Here is a 12,669-nt window from a genome sequence, read left to right as displayed (position 1 = left end):
TCAGGGCAGCGGGCAGGGGCAGCCGCCGCCCACCCCCCGCGCCGCCGCCTCCTCTTCCTCCCTCCTCTCGCCTCAGGCGTCCGCCGGCGGCTGTGAACGCCTCGCAGCGGCACGGCCGGGGCGGGCGAGCCCGAGGGGCGCGGGTTCCTCACGGCGCAGGAGGAGGAGAGGCGATCGGGTCCCACGGCCTTCCTCCCCGGCGCCAGCTTGCCCGGGCAACCGGAGAGGGAGCCGCCCTCGAGCGCCGGCCGGCCGGGGGCTTGTGTCTCGTCCCGCCCTTCGGGCTGGTTGCAGAGGAGGCGCAGAGCCGCCTTAAGCGTGAGGGGAGGCGGTGAACCTCCTGGTGTGAGGGGCTCCGAAGGGTCTCGGCTCTCCTGCCCCAGCCTAAAGGCAAGCAGAGTTCCAGCGATGCGTAGGGGCCTTGTGAAACGTCTTAACTAAGAAAACTGGAGTTTGCAGCATGCCTTTAACATCTCATAACTTCACTGTTCAACTCAGGTTGGTCAAGAATGGCTAGCAGCGACGGCTGGTTTCAGGGTGTTGGAACACCCCTTTCTGACCTCGTGCAAAGGAAGGCTTTGCCAGCTCGGGCTCTTAAGAAGTCTTCTCAGGCTGTGGCTGGAAGGCCAGAGCTTCCACCTTCTGACAGGTGCAGTGTACCAAAGGTGGCACCAAATCCAGGTATAGTTTTCAGTGTATACACTGGGAGCAGCTATTAAAATACATTATTAATGCTAGTGAAAGTAACTTCGTCATTTTCCCTTTTTCTGAAAGGTTGCAACCCCTGCTGCTTTTACTGCTGTATTTTCTTAAATGATTTCTTAGCATCTGCTTGAAATTGTTCCTCTTCTTCCTGTGTCCTTTGGTACTGGAAGATTGTTAGAGCAAGAGATTCATTGTAGGGTGGGCTGTATAGTCTGCAGCATTTCATAATTACAAATTCCCAGTTATACTTTCAAAGTGCTGTAGAGGTTACCAAAATACAGGCCAGGTACTGCTGCATGAATTTTCACAGAGATCATTGAGAAAAGTTTTAACTGCGGTTCCAGATGTGCCAGGATGTATTTTGAATTCTGTCTTTTCGAATAGTTGTGTTGAGGTGAAGGCAGCATCTATTTATGAGACTTGAAGGTAGCAGTTTACTTTAGTTCTTGGCTGGCAGATACTGTACGTGAGTATATGGCAACCCTGAAGATGATGATTCCGTCCATCCTAGAGTTGATACAGGGAAAAAGGTTTCATTTTTCTCTTAAGTCTAAAAGAACACTGATTCTTCAGACGTAGATGCTGTAGGAAGTGTTAACTGATGATTCTGTAGGAGACCTCTATGTCAAAGACAAACGCCCAGAGACAGCGTGCTCCTTGGAAGAGTTTGTCTTTCAAATGACACTCAGAAGTGTGGGTTTGCCTCGGGACTACTCAGAATTTGCAGAATTCTCTTACGACCTGACTGACCTGCCTCACATTGCTCTCTGAAGAGCAGAAGGGCTCTGTGCTAGGACAGATGAACTGCCCGACCACCTGCTGTCCTGGTTCCAAGTGTGGTTCTTCGTGAGCGTGTGGGGTCAGGGTGGGGGTGCAGTGCAGTTGTCCCGATGTTTCGTCCTGGCCACCTCAGCCAGAGGTGCTGTCTCTCTTCAGCAGGTCTTTGTGGGTGTTTTGCTTTGAATGAGTTACCTGCTTTTTGAATAATGTACGTGGTTGCTAAAACTTGTATAGTGCTTTATGACAGGGAGTTCCACCACTTCATAGTTTTGTGTGCAAAACCACATGCTCCATTGTTTTGAAGCTGTCATCAGCAACTTTTATTTGATCACTGGTTTGCAAGGGGGGGAGGAATCTAGGTTGTATTACATGTCTGTGTTCACAGGTTAATGGATTCAGTACTCAAAGTGAAAACTTTGCTGCTTCTAAAAGAGGAGATAACACACCGTTTCAGAATTGCTCGTATTACTAATGGAGGGTTTAGTACAAAGCAGTACTGCTCCAGAGGAAATGTTTTAGCTTTTTGCTCTTCTGAGAGCATCAAAAAAGCAGATTTAAACTGTCGGAGAGTGTATTTTCTTAATGTTGTTTCAAAATCTTTTCTTTTGGAAGCAGCCGACACACCTCCATCATCAGCACATCCTCCAAAGAAAGACACAGAGGAGTTTATTGGAATGTATAAACAGAGGCTAATACACCCAGTGTCTGCCTTGCATCAGTTTGCACAAATGCACCATTTACAGCTAGAATTCAAAGAAACTGGTGTGCCAGGTAAACAGTTCTTCTTTTCCTAAATAAAATAATATTTGCTTATGCTTGAGACAATCTGAATTTCTGCAGTTAGTATTGGTGGCACTAATACAGAGATGATTTTTTTTCCTCTGGTTGCCCTATTCACATATATTGCTTTTTGGCTGCCCTTTTGTTCTTTACACAGCTGTGTCTCCTAATTAATTACTACAGAGTTTGATCAGATGAATTGTATAAAATTCTGGCTGCTACCAGAACTTGGTGGAAAGTGCATGAAAGGATAGCTCCCAAAATTCTTGCGGAGTGTTACGGATTAATCGTAATTTAAAGTGAAATAACCACCTTCAAATTTCTTGTAGTGGTCAATAAAATTTATTAGCAAGCGAAAGTGAGCAAATCAGCGCTGGGTGTGCGGGGAAGAGTCTCAGCTCCACCAAGACACACACCTTACCTCCCGAAACGGAGTCATTTTAAAGTGCAGCCTTCATGAATATTCATGAGGGTGGGGGTGCTCCCTGAGGGGTCTGCAAGTCGTAAACAACTTTTCGCCGGGTTTTTGTTGCCAGGGAAAGTTCTCCGGCTTCCCACCGTGGGGGAGGTGGGGAATGGCTCAGCACAGGTGTGCGTGTATCCATAGCCCAGACAGGTCTGGACATAACACCATTTGGCCTGCAGACGGCGGTCATTTTAGCTCCCTTTTAACAACTGATTTTAACCATAAAAACTATATACATAATGCCTTATTTCTTTTTAAACCTTAGGTTACACGTAAAGTGCAAAACCACATAGAACCATAACACTGTCTGACCACAACAAAGTCCAGTTACAATACAATCTGATATTAACACAATCTCTTTTTATATTTAATTTACTGAATAATATATTTAACCATAACTTGAGATTTGAATAATAAATATATATGTTTTATTACAGTTAGTATTGGTGGCACTAATACAGATAAATTTTTTTCCTCTGGTTGCCCTACCCTTCACATATGTTGCTTTTTGGCTGCCCTTTTGTTCTTTACACAGCTGTGTCATAATTAATTACTACAGAGTTTAATCAGATGAATTCTATAAAATTCTGGCTGCTACCAGAACTTGGTGGAAAGCGCATGAAAGGAAAGCTCCCAAAATTCTTGCGGAGGTGAAAGGTTTGAATTGTTTGTTACTAAAATTGTCTTTTTGTCTTGTACTCATCCCTGGAATGAAAATAAGCACATAAAGCTGTGGATAAAAGTAACTTAAGATAATGTCAGTAATTGTATCTGCTTTTTTTTCTCCTTTAAAGGCGGTATCATACGGCCTTATTTTGCCTTTTGTGCCGTGGTAGATGGTGTTTGCTACAATACTGGACTGGGAAGAACCAAGAAGGAATCTAGATTAAATGCAGCTAAACTGGCTCTTGATGAGCTACTTAACTTCAAGTATACAGGGGCAGAGGTTTCTGAGAAGTCAGGTAGGTATTCTAGCAACACCTAATTAGAATTTGAAAAGCGTGGCTTAAAGGTTTCCTATGCAAAATCTCTTTGTAGTTTTATTAAATGCTTCATCAGGGTCTCAGTTTTCTGGAGTCCTTTGGGCAGAGTTATTCGTTGTATTGTTCTGCCACTGTTTTTTTTTTCTTTTGTGTATTAGAAGTTGCATCAGTTTGTAGCACAGAGCAGAGAATACTGAAGGAATTAGTTTATTTCTTGCTGTTGCACTTGATTTGCTACTCACTGGGTAACAGCAATATTAAGTTGATCCTAAGGGGTTTTAAGTGTTCATGATTAAAAGGCTTCAACACTGAGTTACTACTTTCAAACGTAGTTATCTTCTTTTAAGGGTTGCTGCCTAAATAGGTCTATGCTTACAAGGACTTCACAATCAGAAAATTCTTAGAGAATTAGAAACTTGTAACTTCCTGGAAGTAGTGTGAAATCCATGTTTTGAAATTTGGAATGTCCATCCCAATTTGAACTGTTACATTCTTAGATCCTCCCTGTACTGCTGAGCCCCAAACTCCAACGAGCTCTGCTTGGGTTTCAAGGATCTGTTTGGGTAAGGAATAGTCTTGTTTTTCTCTATCGATTCAAATTACCTAGCAAATGCTTGATTTTCTTTTTTCTTTTTTCTTCTTGCAATGCATGTAGTGATCTCTACAAAGTTACTGTTATTGTCAATTTCTTCTCTTTAAAGAATGCTGTAGGAATTAGTGTCACTAATGTAGGAAATTATAGAACCGATGGTCAGAGACACAACTTCAGTCAGTTGCTTGAATTTAAGTGGTGAAATGGTGACAGAAACAGGATTTCTGTCCTTACTTGACATCCTGTGCGCAGTAGGTGATGGAACTTGATCTATATCCCTGATCTATTGTCACGAATAAAAAAAAGCATAAAGTGTTTAGGTATTCTTGTCCTTAATTTATTCCTGTCCATTGTTATAATCTTCAGAATCCCAAAAGTGTGTGTTGGTAGTAGTGCTTTTACCATGTGTTTCGATTTATAATTTGGCAAGTGGTTGATCCCATCTGGGTTTTCCCCCCCCTGCAAATTTGTGTCTTGCTGACTTTTATTTAGGAGGACAGCTTACGTACCAAAAACTTCCACAGACACTTAAGGAAATCTTTATCAGCCTGACTACCAAACATCCTGAGTACCAAAGTTGTGGCAGTTCACTGGCTGCCTTCATCATTGGAAAAGGCAAGTCTGTTTTGACCGTGAGTACTGGGGAGAGGGAAACCTAGGCTGTTTGTGTTCCCAGAGAGCCTTGAGGAAGACGTTTCTGATCTGGTAAATAAATGGGAAGGGAAAGCTCTCCTTCTTTGACATACTCTGTTCTGATGGCTCTGTCTCATGCATGGTTGTGCTACAGTCGTGCAAATGTTCAAGACCAACATAAGCACTTCCTTGTGCTGTCTGAAAGAGGCATAAGGCTGTGTAGGCCAGAGCAGGTGGATGTGCCTCTAGGGAAGCTGCAGCCCGTGGAGAACCCAGGCTGGAGCAGGCTCTGGGCAAGACCTGTGGCCCTGTGGAGAGAGGAGCCCACACTGGAGCAGGTTTGCTGGTGGGGCTTGTGACCCTGTGGGGAACCCATGCTGGAGCTGTCTGTTCCTGATGGACTGCACCCTGTGGGAGAGACCCACAATTCCTGAAGAGCTGCCGCCTGTGGGAAGGACCTAGGCTGGAGTGATTCAATGAAGGGCTGTATCCTGCGTGAGGGACCTGGTGTTGGAGCAGGGAAGGAGCAGCAGAGATGAAGTGTCAGGAACTGATGTTTCACATGCTGCCCAGCGCCCCTTGGGCAGGGGGGGGAGAGGAGGTAGAGGAGTCAGGAGTAAAGTTGAGCCTGGGAGGAAGGTAGGGTAAGGGGAGCAGGTCTTTAGTTCTGGTTTTGTTTCTCACTATACTACTCTAATTAGCAATATATTAATCTTCCCTATTGAGTCTGTTCTGCATGTGATGGCAAATAGCAGGCACTCTCCCTGTCCTTAACTTGACCTACAAGCTTTTTCAGTGTATTTTTTAATGGAGTCATTTAGGTTGGAAAAAACCTTGAAGATTGAGTCCAGCCTTCTGAGGGACAGGGCTGTGAGAGAGCAGCTTGATGGGCATCTGCCAACCAGACAAGGTTAACCCACCACAGCCACGTAAAAAGAAATGTTTTCTTTTTAGGTGGACAGCATGAAGTTGTAGCTCTAGGAACAGGAGAATGTAACTACAGTCAGTGCTTTCAACCTTGTGGACGAGTGTTGCACGACAGCCATGCCATTGTTACTGCCAGGCGTGCTCTGCTTAGGTGAGAATGTGTGTACAGTTACCAGTTCTCCTCAGTTTTGCAAATGCACATATAAGCACACTTGCATTTTCTAGTTAGCACCTTCTGGATTATTTTCAAAGCATGTGAATTAAATGTGTATGTCCATGTATTTGTAAACAAAGTAGTGTTTTTCACATTTACCATTACTTAACACTTTATTTTAGGTATTTTTATAGACATCTTATGCTGTTCTATAATGAAAATCCGGTGAGGACAGGGAAATCCATATTTTGCACAGCAGCGGGCTCCAAGCTGCTTACCCTAAAGCAAAACACGACTGTCTTTCTCTACATGAATCAGCTTCCAAAAGGAACGGCTCAGTTAAAAGCACATCTGTAAGTACCTTGGTATTTTCAGAGATGTTATAGTGGAAGATGAGTTTGTTTGCAGTGACAAACACGGTTTGAGTGCTAAGCGTTGTTACACATTTCTAAGATGGGGTGGGCTATTGTCATGTTTTGGAAGCGCTAATGTTCAGGGTGGTAGTGTTCAGTGTGTGAGATGCAGCTCAATATGGCGATACAAAAAACTTTGCATGGGTTATAGCTTCAGGATGATGCTTTGTTTATTACAGATACCTGCTTACCTGTTAACCCCCCTCCCAAGATACTGTTAAAATACTAATAAATCATTAAATTTAACCACTGAGAAAGTGGATGTGGTGACTTAATGTCATCCTTTGCACTGCTGAACTGGAGTATAAAAAGCCTTGAATTAAAATAACAAGCTCCTGCTCTGCATTATAGAAATAAAGGTAATGAGAGGAACTTGATGGGACAAATACACTCCTGTGCTTATTACGCTTCCAGCTTCTGTTAAAAAAAGCCCACAAATTTCAGAAATTTAATAGTTTTAACATATAACCAGCAGCAATTGCAGGTTCACCAGGTTAATATGAGCAGTGATATTTTGTGTGCCTTACAGTGGTGCAGTGGAATAATGTCCCTGAAAGTTGTACAGTCATAACTTTATGTACAAGACAGGTAGCTGCTTTTGTACTGTGTATGGGTGTTTGGAAGGCAGCCTTGTGAACTGGAAGTCACAGGCAGTTTATTGGGAGTTGTGCTGACCAGGGGAGCCCATAGAACTGCAGAAGGTTTTAAATTATTTTTCAGTGTCATAGCCTGCTCTTAGAAGGAAATGCGTTGATGGGACTGGATGCAGTTAGCTACTCTGTAATAGTTGATGGATCACAGATTCAGCGCTTTTTCTCTTGCTTTTTGTCCATTCTGGTGTGTGGACTCTTGAGACAAACTCTGGGACGTATTTTCTTCTAATAGAGCAGATTTGCTGATGTGTAGAGTTATTTAAAGATAATTTTTAAAAAGGCACTACTTGTAAGTAATCCACGAAATAGTGAAATGTGTCCACTTATTAACAGGCAGTAGTATGTTTCTTATGCCAAAATTAAATGGTTGCTTTATAATAATGTAGTAAAGCAAAAGCACCTTTAACCATAACATTGTAAGTTACAATAAAATTAGGGAGAGTTCTCTCAGAACTTCAGGCTTTGACTTCTTGCCTTCTTTACTTAAGGGGGGAAAAATATTTTGCTTCCGGCAATCGCTGTTGTGTCTCCCTAATGTGTTGCATCTGCTTGTTTTAAATACTTTGAGAAATCACAGTATATATTACCTTTTAAAGGAGATTAACAACTTTACAGCTGCTTTTTCACAAGATGAACAGCCTCGCAAGTAATTTCTGTCACTGTGTTAAATAGACACAAAGTGATAGCTTGTTTGCAGCATATGCTGATCTTTTTTAATATTTGCACAGCTGATGGCTAAGATTGGATTGAATTACTTATTTAAATGCTAATTCCAGTCATTTGAGCAGCTGAAGGAGGTGTTTCTAAAATTAACAGATATTGAACATAATGTAAGGCCCAGATCCCCTTGATAATTGTTTTCTGAGAAACAGATACCACTTTACAATAATCTCTGAATAGAGTACGTTCTCACTGAAATTCACTTTCTTGTCTGTCTTTAGACACCTCAATCCACAATCTATATCTGCTTACGAAGCTAGTGAAGAACTGAATCTTCATGTTGCTGTAGAAGGCAAGATTTACCCAGCTGTTTGTTGTCCACCTGAAACTGTTAGAGCCAGAAGTATGTCAGCTAGTGACAAATTAACAAAATGGGAAGTGGTTGGTATTCAGGGAGCGTTGCTGAGTCACTTCATTGAACCAGTGTATATCAACAATATTCTTGTAGGTAAGCTTAATGCAAATCTCAGTGGGTTTTTTGTATGTTTTCAAGTTGCAGTTTGATTACATTTTATAAAGCATGAACTGAACCAAGATGGTTCTTCAACAAATTAGAGCATTTTTCTGAAAAGGTACTTACTAAGTGTGTATTTTTTTTTCCGCTCATCTTTGCAATGTTCTAACGTAGAACTCAGGCTTGCTCTTTTGTCATTGTGGGTTTGTTTTGTCTTGCCAGGTTGTTCTTCCTTTACTGTGTATTTAGAGTAACAGAATAAATGCAGCATTGTTTTATAACAAATTAAATTTTAGATATTGACAAAATACCAAGTGTGACACACGCTGTTAACTGTTCAGTCAAATATGGTGACTTTAAGGTGACTGTGTTAGCCAGTTAACTGTAGACGTGGTGGTGGAAGAGCTGCCAGTATTTAACTGAAAGCCCTCAATTTTGCCCTGGGTATTTTAAGAGCTCTATTGGAAATTCTTTGTTCAGTTTTCTGTGTGATCGTGGTCTGTGCCCCCCTCACCTCCCCCCTTTGTATTGGTTAATGCAAATAGATGTTTTGCTGAGGAATAAGGTTTACCAAGATGATAGTGAATTCTCAGGATCTTGTGGCAGTCAGGAAGACCATATTATTACCAGAATTCGTTTCAGTAGCTTTTATTTATTATCCTGAAGGTTTACAGGTGTTCCTCGCTCTTAGTATTTGTATTGTGAGACTTAGTACACAGATGTAGGAGTTCCTCAGGCATTGAAGATGTAGCAGCTTTTCTTTTTCTAACACAGAACAAGGTTTTTGAAGTGCTCCAAATGATCTTGAGAGAGTTGGTGAATGACTGCCTATTCCTTCTGAGGAAGTTTGGGCACTTTTATTTAAAAGCGATAGTAAAATTTCTGATATGCTCACTTAAGTGGTATTCAGATTAAACATAATCTATAATGTATTGCACTTGAATTTAATAGAAATTCTATGCCCATTCCTTGAGATACTATGGAGCAAAGCATTTTTTTTTACTAGGCAGACAGAAATATGTTGGATATGGAGTAATGTGGACAACTCCCTAGCTTATTTTGTAATCTAGAACATCAAAGTTTGTGTTGCAGCTTCTATTTTAATGGTGTCTTCTGCAAGGAGTGTAACTAGTTGATGAAGAATTAATTGTTCCAAAAAGGATGCATCCAGTGAAGGTAATGATGTCTCTGGAGAAGAAACTGTGAAAGCATTTCTGTTCTGTGAACTGAAGATAGGAACTGATTTTTCCAAACATGAATTATGTGTAGAAAAATTAATATAATGTAGACCAATGGAAACATCTGTGTTATTAGGTTGTTTTGGTTTTTTTTTTATTTGATGTACTTATATGTGACCTTTTTCTGTTTAACAGGAAATGGAAATTGCAATGATACAAGAGGACTAGAAATAGCTATAAAGCGACGTGTTGATGATGCACTTGCATCAAAGCTTCCCATGCCTTATGTGGTCAACAGAGCCCATACTTACTTGGTGAATGCTGCACACCCAATTCAAATGGACTATACACAGAGGTCTCTTAGTCTGAATTGGTCATTGTCAGATACATCACTGGAAGTTGTGGATGGGTTAAATGGAAAAACCACTGAAAGGTTAGAATTTTTCCTCGTTATGTTGGAAATAATGGCTAGCATTATTGTTTTGTGCAGGTTCATTGGCATATTCCCTTTTTAAGCTATGCATGGAGGCCATAGTATTACCCAAATAGAGTCATTTTCTCCTGTGTTAGGTGAATGCATCTCATGGTTAGATGTAGTTTTAGAGATCTTCTAACTTCACAGTGAGATATCAAGATACAAAAACAAATAGTTCTTTGAACTGAGATGTCTTTATTCCATTGTCTGTTGTAGTGAATGTATTAGTTTTCACAGTACATAAAACCAGTTGGCATCCTTGTTCAAATGAATTCCAGTTCGAAAACCATTTTTGGTTGGCGTGTTTAAATTCTCACAGCTGCTGATTTGCATTAGCTTTGCTCACTGAAAGTGGAAGTAGAATCATGTGATTGTATTCATAAAGCATTAGAGGGGGGGAAAAAAAAATCCTGTCATGGTCAAAGCAACATACTGTAATGTATTTGTTACTGAGTTTTGTTACTCTTTCATTTTGACTGTAGCTCACCATTCAAAAGCGGTGCTTCCATGGCAAGTCGCCTTTGCAAGGCGGCCATGTTTAGTCGTTTCAAATTGCTTGCTAAGGAAGCAGAACGGAATGATTTGCTTCAAGTTACAACGTACCATGAAGCTAAGGTAAGCTGGTGACTTGCGGAAACACGGCTCCACAACCTCTAAGGTTAGAAAGTAGGTATGTGTATTCAGCGCTTAGGCACATGGGGGATTGTTCCACCACAAACGTGCGCACCTCTTGTGGCACCTTGTCTTGGCTTTATGCTACAAAGCATCACATATTCATAATACACCTATACATATGCATAACCTATCCCTGCTTTGTATTATAATGAGCCTGAAAGTCTTTTTCATATGTTCCGCCCCAGTCTCCTCCTAGTTGCGTCTGCACAGTGTGTCCTGGTGGTCGTGGTCTGGAGTTGCGCAGATGAAGTAGCTCCTCTTCTTCACTATTGAACTTTTTACCTCGGTTCCTTGCACAGTCTCTGTAGCCTCTTGGACTCAGGCCAGACCATGGGGTTGGTTTTGACCGGTTTTTAGGGCTGTCTTCCTATTCCATCAGGAAGCATTCTCTCACAGCTTTTATTAATCAAGGTTTCCATATTGTTCTGCTCTCTGGCCCATCAACTATGATCTGTTATCCTATTTTTAATCTTAGTTATCTTTTAACTAATGGGCCTCTAGTCCCTAGTCTGATCTCTAAGCCCTCCATCTTTATCTCTAAACTAACTTATACATTCATTTCTTGAGTGCCTAATTTCTATATCCTATTTTAATATCCTAGCTCTTTCTTCATTTCACTGGTATGGGAGGGGAGGGGACGTTTCAGTAAGGAGATGCTTCATGGCTACTCTCAAAGCTGGTTTGGTAGCCAGGGGTGACTTTCTGCTTTGCTGAAGACTTCTGAAGAGCTGTATCTCCTTCACTGGCTATATTCAAGTAAAATTAACTGCTGAATTAATCTTGAGACATTCTCTGTGAAGATCTGTTGTGTTTTGTCTCGGCATGCAGAGGTTGCTGGCCATTTTCCTCACGTAAGATAGTTTCATATTAAAAAAGTTGGGGGATTTTTGTTCATGAGTTCCTTTTCAATATGGGAGTATTCTTAGGTCACAGAGGAGTAGAAAAGTAGGAATTGTTCATGGACAGACAGCATTAGGTCCCAGGCTTTCCTTTTCATATAAAAATACAGATAAATTACTTAAAGAAGCTACTGTGATTCTTGATTGCTGTAAACACAGTTCACTCACTTCTGTCCATACTTGGAAATAGGTAGTCTCATCTTCCCAGTACTTCTTGGTACTCTTCCCAGGTTTTTCCTCTCCTTTGACCAAGAAATATATTTTATTTACAAAATTGTTATGTGTAACTTAAGTTTTTATAAAGTACCTGTCTTTTTTTTTTTTCCCTCCTGTCAGAACATGCAAGAGATAATTTTTTTAATGATTCAAAAACTACTTCAAAATAGAATGGCTTGCTAATTGTCTGTTCATGTGTTTATCTTTGCATTGAGTGATGGTAGAAGTTTATTTTCTGTGTAAAGATAGTATTGAAACTCAAAAGATGCTGTAAAAGAGTAATATTAAACAAAACAATTCTCTCATCCAGATAAATGCCCAAACATCTAAAAAGAGTATGTTTTTAGAGTCTGTAACACTTTCACTGTCGGCAATTGAGGAGATTAAGTAGATAGTGTTTTTCTACAAGATTTCTGTTTGTTCATATTATATGCTGGGGATAAAGAACACAGGTCTCTCTAACCATCATTGCTGAGATATTTCTGTTTCTTTTTTTTAGATTGAATCTGAATTGTACCAAGAAGCTAAAAATTTGCTGCAAAGCTACTTAGAGCAACATAGTTATGGGTCCTGGATTGTAAAGTCCTCACATATTGAACAGTTCAGAGACTGACTGCAAGGTGGATTATGTGTGTAGTTGGTTTGGATGATTTCTTCCAGTAAAATGTAATTCTGATTGGTAAAATGTTTAACTGTAGGATTCATATTTGCAGCTTGAAAATCATTCCAGAGCTGCTTCTTTTCAACTTAAATGCAGTTATTAAACTATCTGTAACAGCTTAATTTCTTCCAAATGTTGATGATTTCTCTAACAGTTTTGCAAATCTGTTTTGTTTTCTCCCCCATTGTCACCTCTTTTCTCCTTATGGTAAGAATATGGTAACATTATGGCAAGGGTGTTGTTAAGTACCATACTTCAGTTTTGGGTGGCGGTGTGAAATATTGGGGTGTTTAAGCTAAATAGTA

The 12,669-nt window shown here is 40.7% G+C and overlaps 1 protein-coding gene across 1 annotated transcript; it reads left to right on the top strand.

Moving 5' to 3' along the window:
• The first annotated feature begins 509 nt into the window (after positions 1–509).
• On the top strand, positions 510–12,316 carry ADAD1 (adenosine deaminase domain containing 1). The gene is made up of 11 exons (XM_026847886.1): positions 510–681; positions 2,101–2,256; positions 3,526–3,693; positions 4,212–4,277; positions 4,799–4,921; positions 5,894–6,017; positions 6,203–6,373; positions 8,028–8,254; positions 9,634–9,871; positions 10,396–10,528; positions 12,203–12,316. Exons 1-11 carry the CDS (start codon positions 510–512, stop codon positions 12,314–12,316), a joined length of 1,692 nt encoding a protein of 563 aa, XP_026703687.1.
• The last annotated feature ends 353 nt before the right edge of the window (positions 12,317–12,669 follow it).

The sequence above is a fragment of the Athene cunicularia genome (genome assembly GCF_003259725.1).
Source record: "Athene cunicularia isolate RWA chromosome 4 unlocalized genomic scaffold, athCun1 chr4_part2, whole genome shotgun sequence".
Lineage (NCBI taxonomy): Eukaryota > Metazoa > Chordata > Aves > Strigiformes > Strigidae > Athene > Athene cunicularia.
Note: the sequence above shows the minus strand (reverse complement) of the source record. Positions and strands in the feature narration are given on the sequence as shown.